Consider the following 16,477-nt stretch of genomic DNA (forward strand, 5'->3'; position numbering starts at 1 on the left):
TCATGCATCCTCCCACATCTGTCCTATTCCTGTCGATTTTGGGCTACACACGTACAAGCGACAGATTTCGACACGGAGATTGGAAAGGGAATAAAATCATTCTTCAATCCATGAGCGATTGCTCTTCTGGATCGAAACACTCGCCCTTCTGAACACACTGAACTGTGCAGTTTCCGCACGGTCGCTGATTGCCCAGTGGCTGAAGGTGAGTACAAAGTTCTCGAGCGGTGTCGGATGAAGCGCTTACGCACAGCCACAGGGCCACTCTGGATATGAAGATGTGTTGTCCGCTGCAACTGGACGTGCAGAGATTTATTCAAGTCTTTGGCGGCATGATTTTGCACAGCACACCGCATCTGTATGTATCAGCGCTGCCATTCTCGCCAGTCAACTCCACCATGGCCACCAAATTTACGGCAAGGTTTCCAAATAATCTTCGTCCAACATGTGGTTACGATTTGAACTGGACGGCGGTTCAGACCGTGATCAGTGGTCACACTTCTGTGGTTAATTCAGTCTCATTCTCGCCGGATAGCACTCGCATTGTGTCTGGTTCTTGGGATCACACTGTCCGGCTGTGGGATGCAGCAACAGGGCAGCCATTGGGCGAACCCTTGCGGGGGCACACAGATTCGGTTAATTCAGTCTTGTTCTCGCCGGATGGCACTCGCATTGTGTCTGGTTCGAGTGATGGCACTGTCCGGCTGTGGGATGCAGCAACAGGGCAGCCATTGGCCGAGCCCTTGCGGGGGCACACATTTTCGGTCCATTCAGTCTCGTTCTCGCCGGATGGCACTCGCATTGTGTCTGGTTCTTGGGATCACACTGTCCGGCTGTGGGATGCAGCCACAGGGCAGCCATTGGCCGAGCCCTTGCGGGGGCACACAGATTCGGTTAATTCAGTCTTGTTCTCGCCGGATGGCACTCGCATTGTGTCTGGTTCGAGTGATGGCACTGTCCGGCTGTGGGATGCAGCAACAGGGCAGCCATTGGCCGAGCCCTTGCGGGGGCACACAGATTCGGTTGATTCAGTCTCGTTCTCGCCGGATGGCACTCGCATTGTGTCTGGTTCTTGGGATCACACTGTCCGGCTGTGGGATGCAGCCACAGGGCAGCCATTGGCCGAGCCCTTGCGGGGGCACACAGATTTGGTTAATTCAGTCTTGTTCTCGCCGGATGGCACTCGCATTGTGTCTGGTTCGAGTGATGGCACTGTCCGGCTGTGGGATGCAGCAACAGGGCAGCCATTGGCCGAGCCCTTGCGGGGGCACACAGATTCGGTTGATTCAGTCTCGTTCTCGCCGGATGGCACTCGCATTGTGTCTGGTTCGAGGGATCACACTGTCCGGCTGTGGGATGCAGCAACAGGGCAGCCATTGGCCGAGCCCTTGCGGGGGCACACAGATTCGGTTCATTCAGTCTTGTTCTCGCCGGATGGTACTCGCATTGTGTCTGGTTCTTGGGATGACACTGTCCGGCTGTGGGATGCAGCAACAGGGCAGCCATTGGCCGAGCCCTTGCGGGGGCACACAGATTCGGTTCATTCAGTCTCGTTCTCGCCGGATGGCACTCGCATTGTGTCTGGTTCGAGGGATCACACTGTCCGGCTGTGGGATGCAGCAACAGGGCAGCCATTGGGTGAACCCTTGCGGGGGCACACAGATTCGGTTCATTCAGTCTCGTTCTCGCCGGATGGCACTCGCATTGTGTCTGGTTCGTGGGATGACACTGTCCGGCTGTGGGATGCAGCAACAGGGCAGCCATTGGGCGAACCCTTGCGGGGGCACACAGATTCGGTTAATTCAGTCTTGTTCTCGCCGGATGGCACTCGCATTGTGTCTGGTTCGAGTGATGGCACTGTCCGGCTGTGGGATGCAGCAACAGGGCAGCCATTGGCCGAGCCCTTGCGGGGGCACACCTTTTCGGTCCATTCAGTCTCGTTCTCGCCGGATGGCACTCGCATTGTGTCTAGTTCTTGGGATGACACTGTCTGGCTGTGGGATGCAGCCACAGGGCAGCCATTGGCCGAGCCCTTGCGGGGGCACACGGGTTTGGTTAATTCAGTCTCGTTCTCGCCGGATGGCACTCGCGTCGTGTCTGGTTCACAGGATCGCACTGTTCGGCTGTGGCATATCGTAGCTCCTAAGACCTCCTCATTCCCTCTAGATAGAATTTGCACCCCGCCTCGCACACAACAGAGCTCTATCAGGTCAACTAATACTCGGGAAAATCACCCCATTTGCTTCTCATCCACCTTGAACCATGCACTTCACAACCCTGCTGAGATACTCGAGGGCATCTCTCATCATCATTCCTACTCAACCCCTTTCGTGCTGAAAGATTATGATGGATGGATGGAAGGGCCAGATTGTCGGCTCCTTTTCTGGGTACCTCCCGCTTCCCGACGACTGTTTTATAGTCCTGGAACTTCATTGGTGATCCCGCGAGGAGGTATAGAGCTTGATTTGTCCCGCATGGCACATGGGAGTCGCTGGTCTAATTGCTACGATCCGTGAGTATCTAGCTGCTCTACTGTCCCTCGCATTTGCTAAATCAATACGTCTAGCCCTACTTTATTATAGTAGTTCGTTCGTATAGATGTTAGATCGACATACGTGAAGCATATCAACGAGTTCGTTTTTTGCCGATCTCAGCCGCTAAAAGCTGTCACTGAGACGCCCCGGTGTATTGTGGGTGATCAAATTAGGTTACTCTTCGTTACAGGTGCTTCGTTGTCCTTATGTATCTCCTGCCTGCGGTGCTGCGTCTTTTGTATGAACATATTTTCCTTTCTTGTTTGACGTGTCCATCCTTTAAGATCTCAAGTATGTCCTATGCGCTCGAGAAGATAAGAGACTCCTTACGGGTTGAGTACCAGATGGGCAGAAATCAGGCTGTGAGGGTGAAGAGTATCTGCAAAGTCCTCAGAGATAGATTTATACTGAACGCGAAGCACACCCTTACATGCAATGCTGGGGAATGAGAATCAAGTGCGTCCTTAAAACCGTGGGTCAAACACTCTGTGACAAGATGCAATATTATTATTTCGGTAATCATCAGTGTGGACGCATGATCTCACGACGTGTTAGCAGAACCACGATATAAGTACATCAAGGTTTTGTCGACAGTGGACCTCACTAAATTAATATGCCTTAGCGTACTTCGGAAGCTCGTGTGGAACGAAATATCAGCAACGCACCCAAACAAGATCCTCGAAAACAGCGATAAGCGACATGAAGAATGAAGGCATAAGGTACATACTATGGTACCCACGATGGCCACAGCGTCGGCAAGTATGTGCTATAGAGAGAGGAACCAGTCAGCACTCAGAATTTGTCGATATTATATCTAGAAGACAAGTTGTATCTCAGTAAATGTCTTGAATAAGGTGATAAACAATGTACGTCTCATCGTGAATTCTGGACCTGTAAGGAGGGCGAAGCCGGGAGCACGGATTTTGTATCAGTATGGGCGACTGGTTCCATCCTTACGTATTATGTGATCAACGATACTAAAATCAGGAGCGCCACGTACGAGACGAAGTAGACAGCCATCTCTCCTTTGGGGGCTTTGATGGCACTATAAGTCTCTGGTGGCACTGAGTAGCCTTAGTTGAAAAGCTACGGTAGCGAATGATAAGTGATGATAGGTGTAGTTGAGTGGAGGATGAAATTATGAATGAGTGCCTCCGTGTTTTCATTCATTGAAGCATGGCGTAGCAGAACGATTGTCCTATTTTAATGAAACCCGTGAGTGTTTTGTTCAGACGCTGAAGATGAGCATGGCTGAGTAAAATTAGATACATCGATGTACACAAAACATAGACAAACTACTCACCGCCCAGTCAATCCAGTAACCTCTTGCAAGTCCTTATATGCATACATAAGTCTCCCGCCTGCGTCTGCGAGTGAGAGGAGAAGGCTGCGGTTGCAGATGCATACTGTGCGGTTCAGTAGTCCAAGGTTCTCTAGCGAGTCCAGATGGAACCAGGACCGAATCCTACAACAGAACGCGGTCCCAGTGCACACGAAAGAAATCCGAATCCGAATCCGAACCCACAAAAGCACAAGGATCAAAACACTTACTTTCTGGAGTCCTAGCAGCAACGACACGATCCGCATCCTTTTGCTTTCGTCCTTCGCCACCCTCACTCCTACCCTCTCCATCTCCCTCAGCGGCACAGCTATTAGCCCGTATGCAGCTGCAGACCAGCGGTACTTGATCATAAAGTCTTCTGTCCATTTGTATGTGATGCAGATGGGGTTAGTTGGAGGTTTGGGAAAAGAATGAGAATGGGTGAAATGTTGAAGGGAGAGGGGAGGTCCGGGAGGATGAGGGTATTTGTAATGGGAAGTAGTGTTTTGGAGAACAAGAGGGGAGATCAAGACCGTCGAAGAGGAGTTTAATAGAATGGAGGACACGGAGGGGCATTGATCATGATAGGAATAGGTCAAAAGTTGGACGTCTTGCAAGATAGGTGAGAAAACCCAAATGATGGCGAGTTCAAATTAGCTGTGAGTCGATATTGGTCTAGTGCTCGAGTCAGTTTGGTTAGACCGGAATGATTTGGAGCGAAGAATAAGCACAGACGCAAGCACTACTAGCAACCGCAGTTCATTCAGTTGGTTAACGATTCGAGGTAGTAGTACGGCGCGCGGGCTACTGCAGGCTTACCAGGCAACTTGAGGGTGATCTGCAAGGCTCGAAGAAATAAACTAGGACAGAAGCTGCAGCTTGCCTCGAGAGATAGGAGGGGTGGTAATCTCCCCTATGCTGACCGAATGGAGGGAATACAGTCAATGTCAGTCCTATTGTATTCGGGGTGTATGTATTTCCAAGCCAGAGTCCAGACTCGATCGTGTTTTGATCGTGTTTATGAAAACGCGGTTATGTACAAATCATTATTTTTACTTACCACGTGACTTGTACTGAAAAAAATAGCGTCCTTTACGTTGCCCCTCACCGTTTTCCTTCTTGCTTGTTTCCCGTTAGTAACTGTCTTTTGGACTCCTAGAAGTTGGCGGACTTGGTTCTTTGGAAAGATATACGCTAGATCGATACGATGGCTGGTGCACCCCCAACTACGACAAACCCAACTGCATCCAGTAGCCTCCTGCCAGCAAAATCATGGCAGCATTTCGTAGCAGGAGGGTAAGCTCAGACTTCGCATCTCCATAGTATGTTTTCCTGACGCGCTTTGTTTATGTGTCAGTTTGGGTGGAATGTGTGGTGCAATCGTGACAAGTCCATTTGATGTTGTCAAGACGCGGTTACAGTCCAGTCTTTTCAGGGAAAAACATACTTCAGTCGGGATTGTAGGAGGTGGTGTTGCGACGCTCCCGCAGCGCTCGAGTGGTCTGCTGTGGAATTTCGTCGAGACCGGGCACATTCTACGGTATGTATAATTGACGTTCCTAATACACCGCGATCAACTGTTGAGGGGTTTCGTGATCCAGTGACATATACCGCGATGAGTCGCCAGGGGCGCTGTTTAAAGGCCTTGGACCAACTCTAGTCGGAGTCATACCCGCCCGTTCGATCAATTTCTACACATACGGTAATGGCAAGCAAATCATCGCCCATCACTTCAACCACGGACAAGAAAACTCCTATGTCCATCTTGCTGCAGCTGCAATTGCTGGTGTCGTAACAGGGACGGCAACGAATCCTATCTGGGTCGTCAAGACACGTCTCCAGCTCACTGCATCGGAACGTCGACACTCTTCCTCCCTCCTAAGCACGAATACGGGTACAACAGCCGGACCTTCACGCGTCTTCGGAGGTAGCTTCAAGATGATAACGCAGATCTTCCGTGAGGAAGGTATTAGGGGCTTTTACAAGGGTTTGAGCGCCAGCTACTTGGGTGTTACAGAGGGAACTATTCAATGGGTGCTTTACGAGCGTCTGAAGCAGTTGTCTGCGGACGCTGAAGGCCGTGGAGGTATGGTCGAGTGGTTCGGGATGCTTGGTAGTGCAGGAACTGCGAAGTGCGTCGCCAGTCTGATCACATATCCCCACGAGGTGCGTTTTTAGGTCAACACGAATCTTGTCGCGCCTCATATTGTTCAGGTTCTACGGACACGACTGCGACAACCGTCTGTTAACGGTGTCATGAAGTACACTGGTCTCTGGCAGACGCTGCGGACCGTCATTGCTGAAGAGGGGGCCCGTTCCCTTTATGGCGGACTGAGTGCACATTTAATGCGTGTCGTCCCGAATGCAGCGGTGATGTACTCAATATATGAGGGTGTCCTGCGATGGGGCAAGGATTCCAATTGAGCCTGTTGGGACCCCTCAGTAAGCTATGTTTAAATGTTACCTTTTAACCTAGATTTATGCCACTTATCATTGCTAGTCACCTTTCCGACCTCCCCGCACTTTCACAATCCCCGCATCGTATCTTACATCATTCAATCGTACATTGTTTTCGCGCACATCTGTATAGTACCATATGTTACCCGTATTAATTCACCACTCTATTGCTCGCCTTGCGCGTGTATGAATCTCAGTCATGAACCTCATGAGCAGCGATAACCGTTCCTTAACTTTGTTGTGATTGAGGTGTGGAAATGTGGCTTGGATCATTCATGATCATCTACACAACATCAAGCACGTAAAGTAAATCAGTCATTGGCCCAAAATCATCATCTTCGTCTGGTATCCGCTCGATCACCTTCCCAACGCGCATCACGAGTTCGTCAGAACCCCACTGTCCAACGACGCTGACACCGACAGGCCAACCGTCGGCAGCTAACCCAGCAGGGACACTCAACGCTGGCAAGCCGGCCAGAGAAGCGGGAACAGTCATGACGTCCTGCAAATATGGGCCCAAACCGGAGGCCGCGTCCGAGTCTAGTCGAGGTGCAGTTCTAATCGCAGACGGATGCAAGAAAATGTCTACACCATCGGGATTTGGCGAGGATTTGGATAGTTGAGCATTGGGGACGCGGAAAGCAGAATCGAAGTCTGTCTTGATTCGCTGGCGGATGCGCTGGGCTTGAAGAAAGTAGTTGTCAAAGGCGCTGTAGCCGATAACTTGGTTTAAGGTTTTACAGCCAAGGCAGGATGCACATACTCAGCTGTGAGTGCATAAGTGCCAAGGAGTATGCGTTTCTGCACTTCCGTTCCAAAACCTGCTGAGCGTGTATGTGCATACACATTGCCTGGTTTGGATTTATCCGCGCCAGGGAGCAGAGGTGAACGGGTACCTGGATAGGATCAATTGGTCAATTGGTGAGCAATCTTGAGGATATGATGTCATCGCTAACCATATTGAACCCCGTCATATCGCGCTAAATTGCTGGATGCTTCCGCGCTTGCTATGACGTAGTATGCACTCAATGCATACGGTGTCGAAGGAAGAGATACAGGGATCAATTGAGCCCCAAGGGACGACAATCGCTCGAGAACTTTGCGAACCGCAGTCGAAATGGTAGTGTCGAGCTCAGCAGGGAAGTATTCCTATCTCAGACGTAAGCATGTTAAACGAATTGAGAGATGAGACGGACTTGTGGAATTCCAATCCGAAGTCCCGAGAGGTCAGGATCAGACGAGTCCGCATCCAGAGTCGACAACAACGCTTCGCCTGAAGATCGGGCCCTCTCTCTAATGTGAGGTGTCGCTGCCGTTGGATCTTTTGGATCATATGACGATATCGAGTCTGTTGGAAATATCAGCTCAGTACTCTCACGCATAGCTGTCCAGTTCACCGAATACGGTCTTTACTGTGTTGACGGACTTGCCAAGCACACCAACGCAGTCAAGGCTATCAGCAAAAGAAACCACGCCCCATCTGACATCCATGAGATTCTGAAAATATGAGCTGCACAAGGACATACCTGCTGATGAGGCCATATGAGGGTTTCAAACCCGTGATACCGCAGTACGATGCGGGAAGACGAACAGAACCACCTGTATCTGTACCTAGTGCACTGATTCTCAGTGAGTGCTACGTCACTTCGATTAGTTGGCAACTCACGCGTCACACATACCGGCTGCAACAGCTGCCGCGCTTCCACCGGAGCTTCCACCCGCTGATCTTCGTTCACGCTCGACCCAAGGTATAGATTTCTCATTTGGAGACTGATACGGATTTACCACGGGACCGTGGATACTGTTCACATTCAGAGACCTGCATAGACGATGTTAGCAGAAAGCCGCAAAAGCCAAAGGTAAAAACTTGCCCCATTCCGAATTCATCGCAGTTAGCCTTCCCAATGATATTTGCACCCCCCGCCTTTAGAAGTTCCACCGCCGTCGCGTCAAATGGCGAAGTGAAGTCTGCAATGGAGTTAGAACGAGAGCGTGACACGGTATTCGACGTACGGCGAAGCATGCCTGACGAGCATGTTGTTGGTAAGTTGGTAGTGCATATGTTATCCTTGATTGCAATTGTAATACTATTCAATGGTCCATAAGGATTAGGATTGTGATTTTCTGCTGAGAAGCTGACTAGCGCTTTTGTGCTTTCATTTAGCGTTCGGACATGTTCGGCATGGAAGGTAGTAGAGCGGCTTGCATGTGATGTTGTAAAGGAACGGGCGCGAAAGGACCTGGATGGATATATACGTGCTAATCCACCGACACTCAGGTGCATGACTCTGTTAAAAGAACTCTCATTACGGAAGTTATCGCAAGGACTTATTTGTGTTTGTTGTTCTATACCTTCAGAAATAAATGTTGCCAAACAACTTTACCCTAACGTCGCCACATATAGATAGACGCAGATCAATACGCTTACGGTGATCATGACAACATGGACAGATGGCCGAGCGGTCCAAGGCGCCAGACTAAGGAGAACCAGCTCATCAGATGAGCACGTCATCTGGTCTCTTCGGGGGCGTGAGTTCGAATCTCACTCTGTTCAAACGTTTTTGCTGATCAGCCGCCATGACAACTTCAGTTGTCATGCGGTTTTCGTTATCGATGCTGCTGTTTTTTGAGTTGACATTGACGCTCGCTCCCCGGATCACCACCCCAGGATGTCGACTCTCGCTCCTCTAGCTTGACGCCACCGGGACAGATGGCCGAGCGGTCTAAGGCGCCAGACTAAGGAGTACCAGCTCATCAGATGAGCATGTCATCTGGTCTCTTCGGGGGCGTGAGTTCGAATCTCACTCTGTTCAAGTATTTTTGCTCGTCAGGAACCTGTTGTGTACTACTTACATGACAGTGTTTATTTGCTACATTAGCTTGTTGCCGGAAAAACCCCACCACATAAGTCCAGGCTGTCCAGTTGGTCATGCCAAGGTCATGCACAACAAACGGTGTGCTGATGTTCGATACATCGATAATGCTTAAGCTTTATCCTCCGAGTCTAGCGTGCATATCTGCTATTTGGTTTTTGGGGTATAATGTAAGCACGCTGGCTTACCTGAGTTCCCATACTCAGTATATATACTGTCGCTGATACTGAAAGCTAAGCTTTCAGTATTCTACCTTTTGGTGTAACGGTTATGCGCGTGCGGCAGTCTGACCAACTTACATATAAATATTAACTGTTTGACAAGATACTATCTCTGGCCCGGTGTTGCAAAACTTTTCGACCTGTTTTTTTATAACACAACAACTACACAACATTAAAAATAAGGCAACAACATGGGCAGGTAGGATTCAGTACATACTGTAAGGCTATGCAAAAATATGTCGAGGCTACGTTGCCAGAGAGAAGCCGGTGCGAAACAGTGTTTGAGTACAGAGTTGCAAAAATTCTCACCCGCACAGAAGACAGACCATCAAGCGTTGAACGAATCTGGGGCAATTGAGAGTGTTATTCAAGAATTGTTTTAGCCGAGTTGCCGAGCAGCGATTTATGACTCCGAACACAATCTCACTCCTCCTGTCACGTCCTGCATCTCGATAGTACAACATTTGTGTCTCTCAACACCACTCAGTTATCATGTCGGAAAAAATTAGTGTGGTATTAGAAGGCAATGGGAAATCACTGGTAAAATTCCTGAATTTTTTAGTGCATGTGATGGCTTCCCTCCGATGGATTGGCGTGGAAAGTGCACGTTCTGAGCAGTGTTTCACTGCCGCAAGCACTTCTAGTGCATTTTTCGTGGAATAAAAAATACACACAGTAAGCTATGGATTACCCATCCTCTAGAATCATTGTGCGAAGGAAATGAGTGAGATATGAGCGTGCTACATCGTGATTTGCAACTCCGGGCCATTTTGCAACACCGGGTCAGAGATAGTAGGACCACAATATTAAGGCCCCCGATCGGTGCCACACGGTCCTGGCCGGTTCAGGACCGGTCCAGAACTGGTTGCTGAAGCGTCAAAGACCGAAAGACCGGTTTTTGATGGTTCGGTCCGATCCATTGAATGTCGTGGGAATAAAAAGACCGGTCCTTGGTCCGGTTACCTTCCAAATTGAGTAAAATACCTGACCAGATCGGACTAGTCAATTGACACAAACTTTTCGAATGTTGGCAGTTGTTATCACATTTATTGTTGTATGTCGTGAGCTTATAATCAAAGAGCAATGAGGTGTATCGCGAAAGTAACATGATTATAGTGATTGTAAGTGTCTGTAATCATTATAATGCAATCACAACTTTGTGATAATCCAAAATAAATTCACACTGTGGGAATTTACGCACACTGCGAAATAAGCCTTGGCAACGTTTGTCTTTTAGCCAAAAACACTCGGCACCCTGATCTACCTCTATTTACGTTTATCTCACACAGATCTCAGCCTCGCGTCACGCGTCAACACTTGTGGGTTCTGAGTCTTCTGACTGGGTTTTATTACCAGCCTCGTAGGAAATCTCTCTTTGCAGCTCTAAGTATCGCTATTCTTCACACTTGCGAGCACTATCTTATCATCTCCAGTAGCCAACACTTGCATTATTCAGCTTTGAAGTCTCAAATGTGGGACAGTATGCTATCATGGTTCTTAACATTGCATTCGGCAGCCGCGTTCTTAGACTATTATACTTAAAGCTTAAATCCTTTCTTTCTTCACATCGACATCGACATCTTCCTCGAACGTTTCAACCGTTAACATGCAGACAGCTAACTCACAAGTCAATGTCTTCCCAGTCTCAGATATCATTGGTGCATTGCAAAACATCGTAAGTGCCAAGTTTGTGCAAACAGTCGTGTCTTCGAATAATAATCGATTGCTTCAGCTCGCGCCTTCACAAGCAATCAATGTATGTCTAGCGGGTGATCATATATCCGATGCTACATTGACCATTAGCAGATGCCAGACCTAGAAACCCCGTACTCCCGAGCCCAATTCCCCAGTACCAACTGCTCTGTCGTCGAACTTGAAGATCGGAGCATCAGAGCCATCATCGCCGAACGCCAGCAGCAGTTGGATGCAGTTTCGCACCATATCTCAAGCCTGGAAACAGTCATGCATAGTATCTACGATCTTCACCGGCAACTTGTCGAAAAGAAGGACAAGATCACTCAGTCCAAGAATTTACACAAGAGACTCGGATCGGCTCTCTGGCGCTTGCCAACTGAAATCCTATCCATAATTTTTCACTACTGTCTCCCACCATCGCCATCGCCATCGCCGCTAGAAGCCCCCATGCTATTGACCGGAATATGCCGACGATGGAGGGAGGTTGCTGTGGGCACACCCGGTTTATGGTGCTGGCTCACTGTGGAATCCCAGTACGACTCGGAAGACTGGCGGCGAGAAGCTTTCTGGTGTGACTCATGGATCAAGCGATCACGAGGACTTCCGCTCTCGTTAACACTTCGGTGCTGCTCGGACCAGCTACGACACTTTCTTCAGCCTTACATCAATCAAATCTCGTCTCTCTCCATCCGTCGTTCCCACACCTACCAACCTGCACATCTGTTAACAGACCTCCCGGCACTTCGGGAGCTGACCATAAACATATCAAATGGTGATACCTGGCCAGCTCTTGCACAATCGATCTCGCCACTGTCCACTCTGCACAGTCTCAAGATAATGGGGCTGTGGTTTGACCACGAGCACCTATCTTCTCTCGGCCCTGTATGGACCTACTTGACAAATCTTGAGATCGCAATAATTCAATCGGATGGATTCCTCCGCTTGCTCCAACTATGTCCTAACCTCGCCTCGTTGATGATCCGCGCGGGATTCAGCAGCGTAAAGGCCTTAGAGCCATTCACGCACCCCAAACTTCAATCCTTACGCATCAATTGTGACCATGCGGACACAGACGATTTATCTCACCTGTTCGATGCTCTATCACTCCCCAATCTACACGTGCTTGAAGCTAGCAAAGTAGAAATGTGGCCTCATGAGGCGTTCAAGGCATTTTTGTCACGGTCAAATTGTCCCCTGGAGAGCTTAATTTTCAGCGCCGAGGTGATTACGGATGCGCAGCGGGCGGAATACACTGCCTTTATTCCTTCCCTCGAAATAGTACTAGTGCCATGATCCCAAGCGTCTGGATAGTTTGCAAAAGATTCTAACCTAGTTGTTACACACTGTTTTGGGCTTCACGGACTTTTATTACTAGCCTCGTACTAGAATATTTCTCTTCGCGGCTCCAAGTATTACCATTTTTCACATCCGCGACAACACTCTATAGATATCAGCCAACACTTGCTTCGAAGTCTCAACTACTACGGCCACCGTGTAAATCGCAGATATCATCATCCGCCCTTCTTCGTTATTACTTATACAGAAATCTATCGTTCTTCGCGTTAGTACATACAGGCAGTCGATGAGCTGACGTAGACTCGTAACCAGTCTGTACTACGTCTAACGTCTTTGATATACACCAAGCTAGTTACGAGCCTAGGGATGACAGCCGACTTGTTGCTGGTCTCGGAATCATGAGTGCACTGCAAAAAAATGTAAGTCCCAGTGCCCAGCAAGACAGAAGGTTTCCCGGCAACGACTATTTCATCGCCACGCAGCGGCTGTGAGAAAGAAAATCAGAGTGTGAATGTCACAAGAGAAGCTTAAGGGCTTACTTTGTTGCAGTGTCCTTGGCTGGCTAAATCGGTGAAATGATCCGAACCCGAGGTTATGGAGAACACGATTTGGATTATCGCGCGTAGGAAATGTGTCACCTATATTAACCGCTCGATTCTGTTTCTTCATCAAATATCGACAACCACGCTGCGACAAGTCACACTTGGCGCCTTAATTATGTAAGAGGAGAAAAGGGTCACGTCAAGAAAGGGAAGAGGAGTAACATCGGAGTATTGGAAGATTACGAGGGACTCGTTTCACCAATCGGAGGGGTTGCATTAACTAGTGTGGGCAGTGAGAGTGGAGGGTGTACAACATTACCTGCGCGGGTGTTTAAAGTTATCGGAGCCGTAGGACAGTGGTTGTAATACTAGGTTGGGGGTCTTACGGATGTGGCGAATCCTGCGTAGATGTCTAACATAGCGTTGTCTCGCTCAGTGTCAATAAACTGGATTTAAAAAACAGAGCACCGGTAATATCCGCCCACAGGTTCTATGTTATCTTCGCCGTTGTAGTAGAATGGGGGTCTGGAGGCGTCCGGAGATGGTCGTAGCAGATGGTCTTCAGGGTTCTGGGCAGCACTATATAGCTCGTATGGTGTACCCAAAGCCCGTCTATGAGCCAAGAGGGGTAAGATCTCGAATTGATGTGACTAGAGGGGGGCATCCAGCTTCTAACCCGAGCCATCTGGTAAGGTCGCATCCATGCCGCTACCGTATGCATGACCGTGATGTGATTCTTTTATTCCTAGCGCTGAGTTGATATTACTGAATCACCTATAGCAGTATCTGTCAGCCAGGACATTGATATTGGTCCGGTGCAGTTTAAATTAGTGACTAGTGCTGCCACAGCTTTAAGCTGGCTTTTTTTAAAATGGCCGTAGCATGCTGAGGAAAATTGGTAAAATCATGAAAATATTTGAGGGAATAGATGGGGTCTACATATTTATAGTGAGCTATCGGCTTTTCTCAATTTCATGGTAGTTCTTATGCTATTGAAGAAAAGCTGAAATGAATTTGCCTAGCTTAAATTCAAACTGATTTCAGCTTTTCTTCAATAGCATAAGAACTACCATGAAATTGAGAAAAGCCGATAGCTCACTATAAATATGTAGACCTCATCTATTCCCTCAAATATTTTCATGATTTTACCAATTTTCCTCAGCATGCTACAGCCATTTTTAAAAAAAGCCGGCTTAAAGCTGTGGCAGCACTATTAGTGACTGTAAGTGGTTTAGAAGGAGTAGATCAAGACCGCGAGCGCTCCTTGACATGAAGTTTGAAATGGGTTACTTTTCTGTGCATGCACTCTGCACATAGTTGCGGTACTTACTTTCTGAAATTCAACCTAATTCAACACATTCCGATTGCCTTCCGAGGTTCCGAAGTTGGGCCCAGTGCGGTCCTAAGTCCAATTTGTGCACGAGGACATCTTATCTTATCTTTCGACTTGAGTATACGGAGATGAGACATTGGGCCATCCTCGTTCTCTGTTTCATTCTCAGTTGGTCGGCGATGCCTGTTAACCCTCAGATACTTGGTAAGTTTGAACATGCGCAGAGGGTACTCGAGACACCGCCCTCGGAACATCCACTTCATCCTGCGAAACTCCCATCCCGCAACCCAACCCCCTCATTCTGGATCGATTCCTCTCCGGACGCAAATCCACTCGCAGGCGAAGGCAGCCAAGATCCTCTGCCCAGCGAGGCAGACATCTGCATCATCGGGGCTGGTATCACTGGCGTTGGTGTCGCGTATCACCTTATCGAACTCTTGAATAACGCCTCACTTTCTCTCGAACACCCACTCAAGGTCGTGATACTCGAGGCGAGAGATTTCTGTCAGTTTGTTTCGTGCCGATCATGGTATGCTTCGTATCACTGACGCGTTTCAGGCTCAGGAGCGACAGGTGCGTGGAGCACCACTTCTTTCTTGAGTTCATTGTGCGGAGAATGCTGTTCGCAGGAAGGAACGGTGGACATCTTACGCCGGCTGCTTTCCTCGGGTTTGCTCAACGTCAGGCATTATTCGGTATGGTGGAGGCAACAAAGTCTTATGAACTCGAACAACACACTACTTCTCTGCTCGTTAAAATCATAGAGGAGAATGGCTGGACGAGCGACATCGACCTCGTAGAAGGCGGTCACATCAATCTCTTGTTTACGGAGAAGGAAGAAAAAGAAGCGAACAAGGACTATGAGATGGCACGTCAAGCGCAGCTCAATCTAGATGGTATAGAATGGCTTCCGAAGGAGATAGTCGAAGAGGTGCGTATTCTTGCTAATCATCTTTGTAGTCTGATGCAAACGGGCTCATAACCAGGAGTATGGTGCCACCTATGCAGCATTTCGCGCACCAGGACATAATGTCTGGCCGCTGAAACTCGTCACGAAGCTGTACCAACATGCCCGAGCACACGTTGGGCAATATGCCTCTCTCAGCTTGCACACTCGGACACCGGTGACTGCAGTTACGCATGAAACAGCGAACAACTGTTCCACGTATACAGTCGTCACGAACCGGGGCAGCATATCATGCTCCAGAGTCGTCCATGCTACGAATGCATATGCTTCTCATCTCCTTCCCTTCCTCACAGGTCCAAACGGAATCATACCCACTCGAGGCCAAGTCATGGCCACGCGTGCTTCCGTTGGTACAGATCAAATCAAGACATCCGGCTGGGGTGGAAACGAAGTAAGCCACTCCATCCTAGCCCGTCCATCGTGACCAACCCTCTATCAGGGGTTTGCGTACTGGTTCCCCCGACCAGTAAAAAACGACACCGAAAAACCGCTGATCATCATTGGTGGTGGTCGGGAAGCTGCAGAACCGCGTTATGAGTTATATGTGGACGACGATTCCGAAATACACCCTCTCGTTGGGGAAGTGCTTCGCGAGTTCTTGCCGTCTGTGTTTGAAGGTAAATATGACCCGGAGTCGGAGCCTGAGATGGAATGGGTAGGCACTCCTTGTTCGTGTTCGGGGATTTACCCCTGACGATCGGTTTAGACAGGCATCATGGGTTATACCAAGATGGGGGACCCATTTGTACGCGTATCACAACTCTTACGGGTGCTGTCGTTTGATGTGTTCTGCGCCAGGTCGGTCCCATAGCGGGCTTACTCGCAACCAATCCAGAGAGAGATCTGTACAAGAAACAGTACATCGCCGCGGGATATACTGGTCATGGAATGCCGCGCGCATTCGGCTGGTAAGTTTGTTGTGAGACTCCACCATGTGTCGCTTGATTCATATGATATGATTTTCCAGTGCTGAAGTCATCGCGCAAATGATTCTGGCCGAGATTTCTGATAAAGAGTGGAAGGAGCCTGATTGGCTTCCACAGCGTTATCTGACATGGAATAGAAGAGTCGAGTGAGATCATACCGAAATTATACCTTGCGCAAAGTTGATAAATGAGCACTACTCAGATAGTTTAGTTGGGGGAGCGTTGATGAATACTAGGATCCCGCGGAATCTGGTATCGCCAGAAACGCTGTGTGGAATGTGGCAGTCGGGCTCCGTTTCTGCACGCGAAGCG

At 48.9% G+C, this 16,477-nt stretch overlaps 7 protein-coding genes and 2 non-coding genes across 9 annotated transcripts; 6 read left to right on the forward strand and 3 right to left on the reverse strand.

The window, feature by feature from the left end:
- Window positions 1–2,441: 2,441 nt before the first annotated feature.
- On the forward strand, window positions 2,442–2,830 carry EDB91DRAFT_1115174 (uncharacterized protein). The gene is made up of 2 exons (XM_041317919.1): window positions 2,442–2,568; window positions 2,616–2,830. Exons 1-2 carry the CDS (start codon window positions 2,482–2,484, stop codon window positions 2,799–2,801), a joined length of 273 nt encoding a protein of 90 aa, XP_041180411.1. The 5' UTR covers window positions 2,442–2,481; the 3' UTR covers window positions 2,802–2,830.
- Window positions 2,679–3,685, reverse strand: EDB91DRAFT_1115177 (uncharacterized protein; the record flags this gene model as incomplete). The annotated part of the gene is made up of 7 exons (XM_041317920.1): window positions 2,679–2,811; window positions 2,865–2,913; window positions 2,965–3,020; window positions 3,080–3,300; window positions 3,405–3,483; window positions 3,534–3,622; window positions 3,668–3,685. Coding segments are annotated over 2 exons (243 nt in total), but the record flags the coding sequence as incomplete, so codon positions are not given.
- Window positions 3,624–4,461, reverse strand: EDB91DRAFT_48170 (uncharacterized protein). Its single transcript, XM_041327411.1, has 2 exons — window positions 3,838–4,461; window positions 3,624–3,785 (listed from the first exon to the last, which is right to left on the reverse strand). Exons 1-2 carry the CDS (start codon window positions 4,224–4,226, stop codon window positions 3,701–3,703), a joined length of 474 nt encoding a protein of 157 aa, XP_041180413.1. The 5' UTR covers window positions 4,227–4,461; the 3' UTR covers window positions 3,624–3,700.
- Window positions 4,462–4,899: 438 nt separating this feature from the next.
- Window positions 4,900–6,487, forward strand: EDB91DRAFT_1334745 (mitochondrial carrier protein RIM2). Its single transcript, XM_041325466.1, has 4 exons — window positions 4,900–5,151; window positions 5,213–5,395; window positions 5,457–6,021; window positions 6,070–6,487. The coding sequence occupies exons 1-4, from the start codon at window positions 5,063–5,065 to the stop codon at window positions 6,277–6,279; spliced, it is 1,047 nt and encodes a 348-aa protein (XP_041180414.1). The 5' UTR covers window positions 4,900–5,062; the 3' UTR covers window positions 6,280–6,487.
- A 3-nt stretch (window positions 6,488–6,490) lies between these two features.
- EDB91DRAFT_1219000 (amidase signature domain-containing protein) lies at window positions 6,491–8,597 on the reverse strand (the record flags this gene model as incomplete). Its single annotated transcript, XM_041320872.1, has 10 exons — window positions 6,491–6,540; window positions 6,610–7,022; window positions 7,076–7,208; window positions 7,269–7,461; window positions 7,509–7,660; window positions 7,710–7,792; window positions 7,839–7,931; window positions 7,979–8,131; window positions 8,184–8,280; window positions 8,326–8,597. Coding segments are annotated over 10 exons (1,624 nt in total), but the record flags the coding sequence as incomplete, so codon positions are not given.
- Window positions 8,598–8,757: 160 nt separating this feature from the next.
- Window positions 8,758–8,866, forward strand: EDB91DRAFT_t46. The gene has a single exon. It is a non-coding gene; the product is annotated as a tRNA-Leu (tRNA).
- Window positions 8,867–9,016: 150 nt separating this feature from the next.
- On the forward strand, window positions 9,017–9,125 carry EDB91DRAFT_t47. The gene has a single exon. It is a non-coding gene; the product is annotated as a tRNA-Leu (tRNA).
- A 1,821-nt stretch (window positions 9,126–10,946) lies between these two features.
- On the forward strand, window positions 10,947–12,595 carry EDB91DRAFT_48474 (uncharacterized protein). The gene is made up of 2 exons (XM_041327428.1): window positions 10,947–11,081; window positions 11,139–12,595. The coding sequence occupies exon 2, from the start codon at window positions 11,213–11,215 to the stop codon at window positions 12,392–12,394; it is 1,182 nt and encodes a 393-aa protein (XP_041180416.1). The 5' UTR covers window positions 10,947–11,081; window positions 11,139–11,212; the 3' UTR covers window positions 12,395–12,595.
- A 1,856-nt stretch (window positions 12,596–14,451) lies between these two features.
- EDB91DRAFT_1079566 (FAD dependent oxidoreductase) lies at window positions 14,452–16,315 on the forward strand (the record flags this gene model as incomplete). Its single annotated transcript, XM_041315147.1, has 8 exons — window positions 14,452–14,776; window positions 14,831–14,845; window positions 14,902–15,203; window positions 15,259–15,630; window positions 15,679–15,894; window positions 15,946–15,984; window positions 16,038–16,147; window positions 16,207–16,315. The coding sequence occupies 8 exons, from the start codon at window positions 14,452–14,454 to the stop codon at window positions 16,313–16,315; spliced, it is 1,488 nt and encodes a 495-aa protein (XP_041180417.1).
- Between the last annotated feature and the right edge of the window lie 162 nt (window positions 16,316–16,477).

The sequence above is a fragment of the Suillus paluster genome (genome assembly GCF_016628075.1).
Source record: "Suillus paluster strain FC165 chromosome Unknown EDB91scaffold_10, whole genome shotgun sequence".
NCBI classification, from domain to species: domain Eukaryota; kingdom Fungi; phylum Basidiomycota; class Agaricomycetes; order Boletales; family Suillaceae; genus Suillus; species Suillus paluster.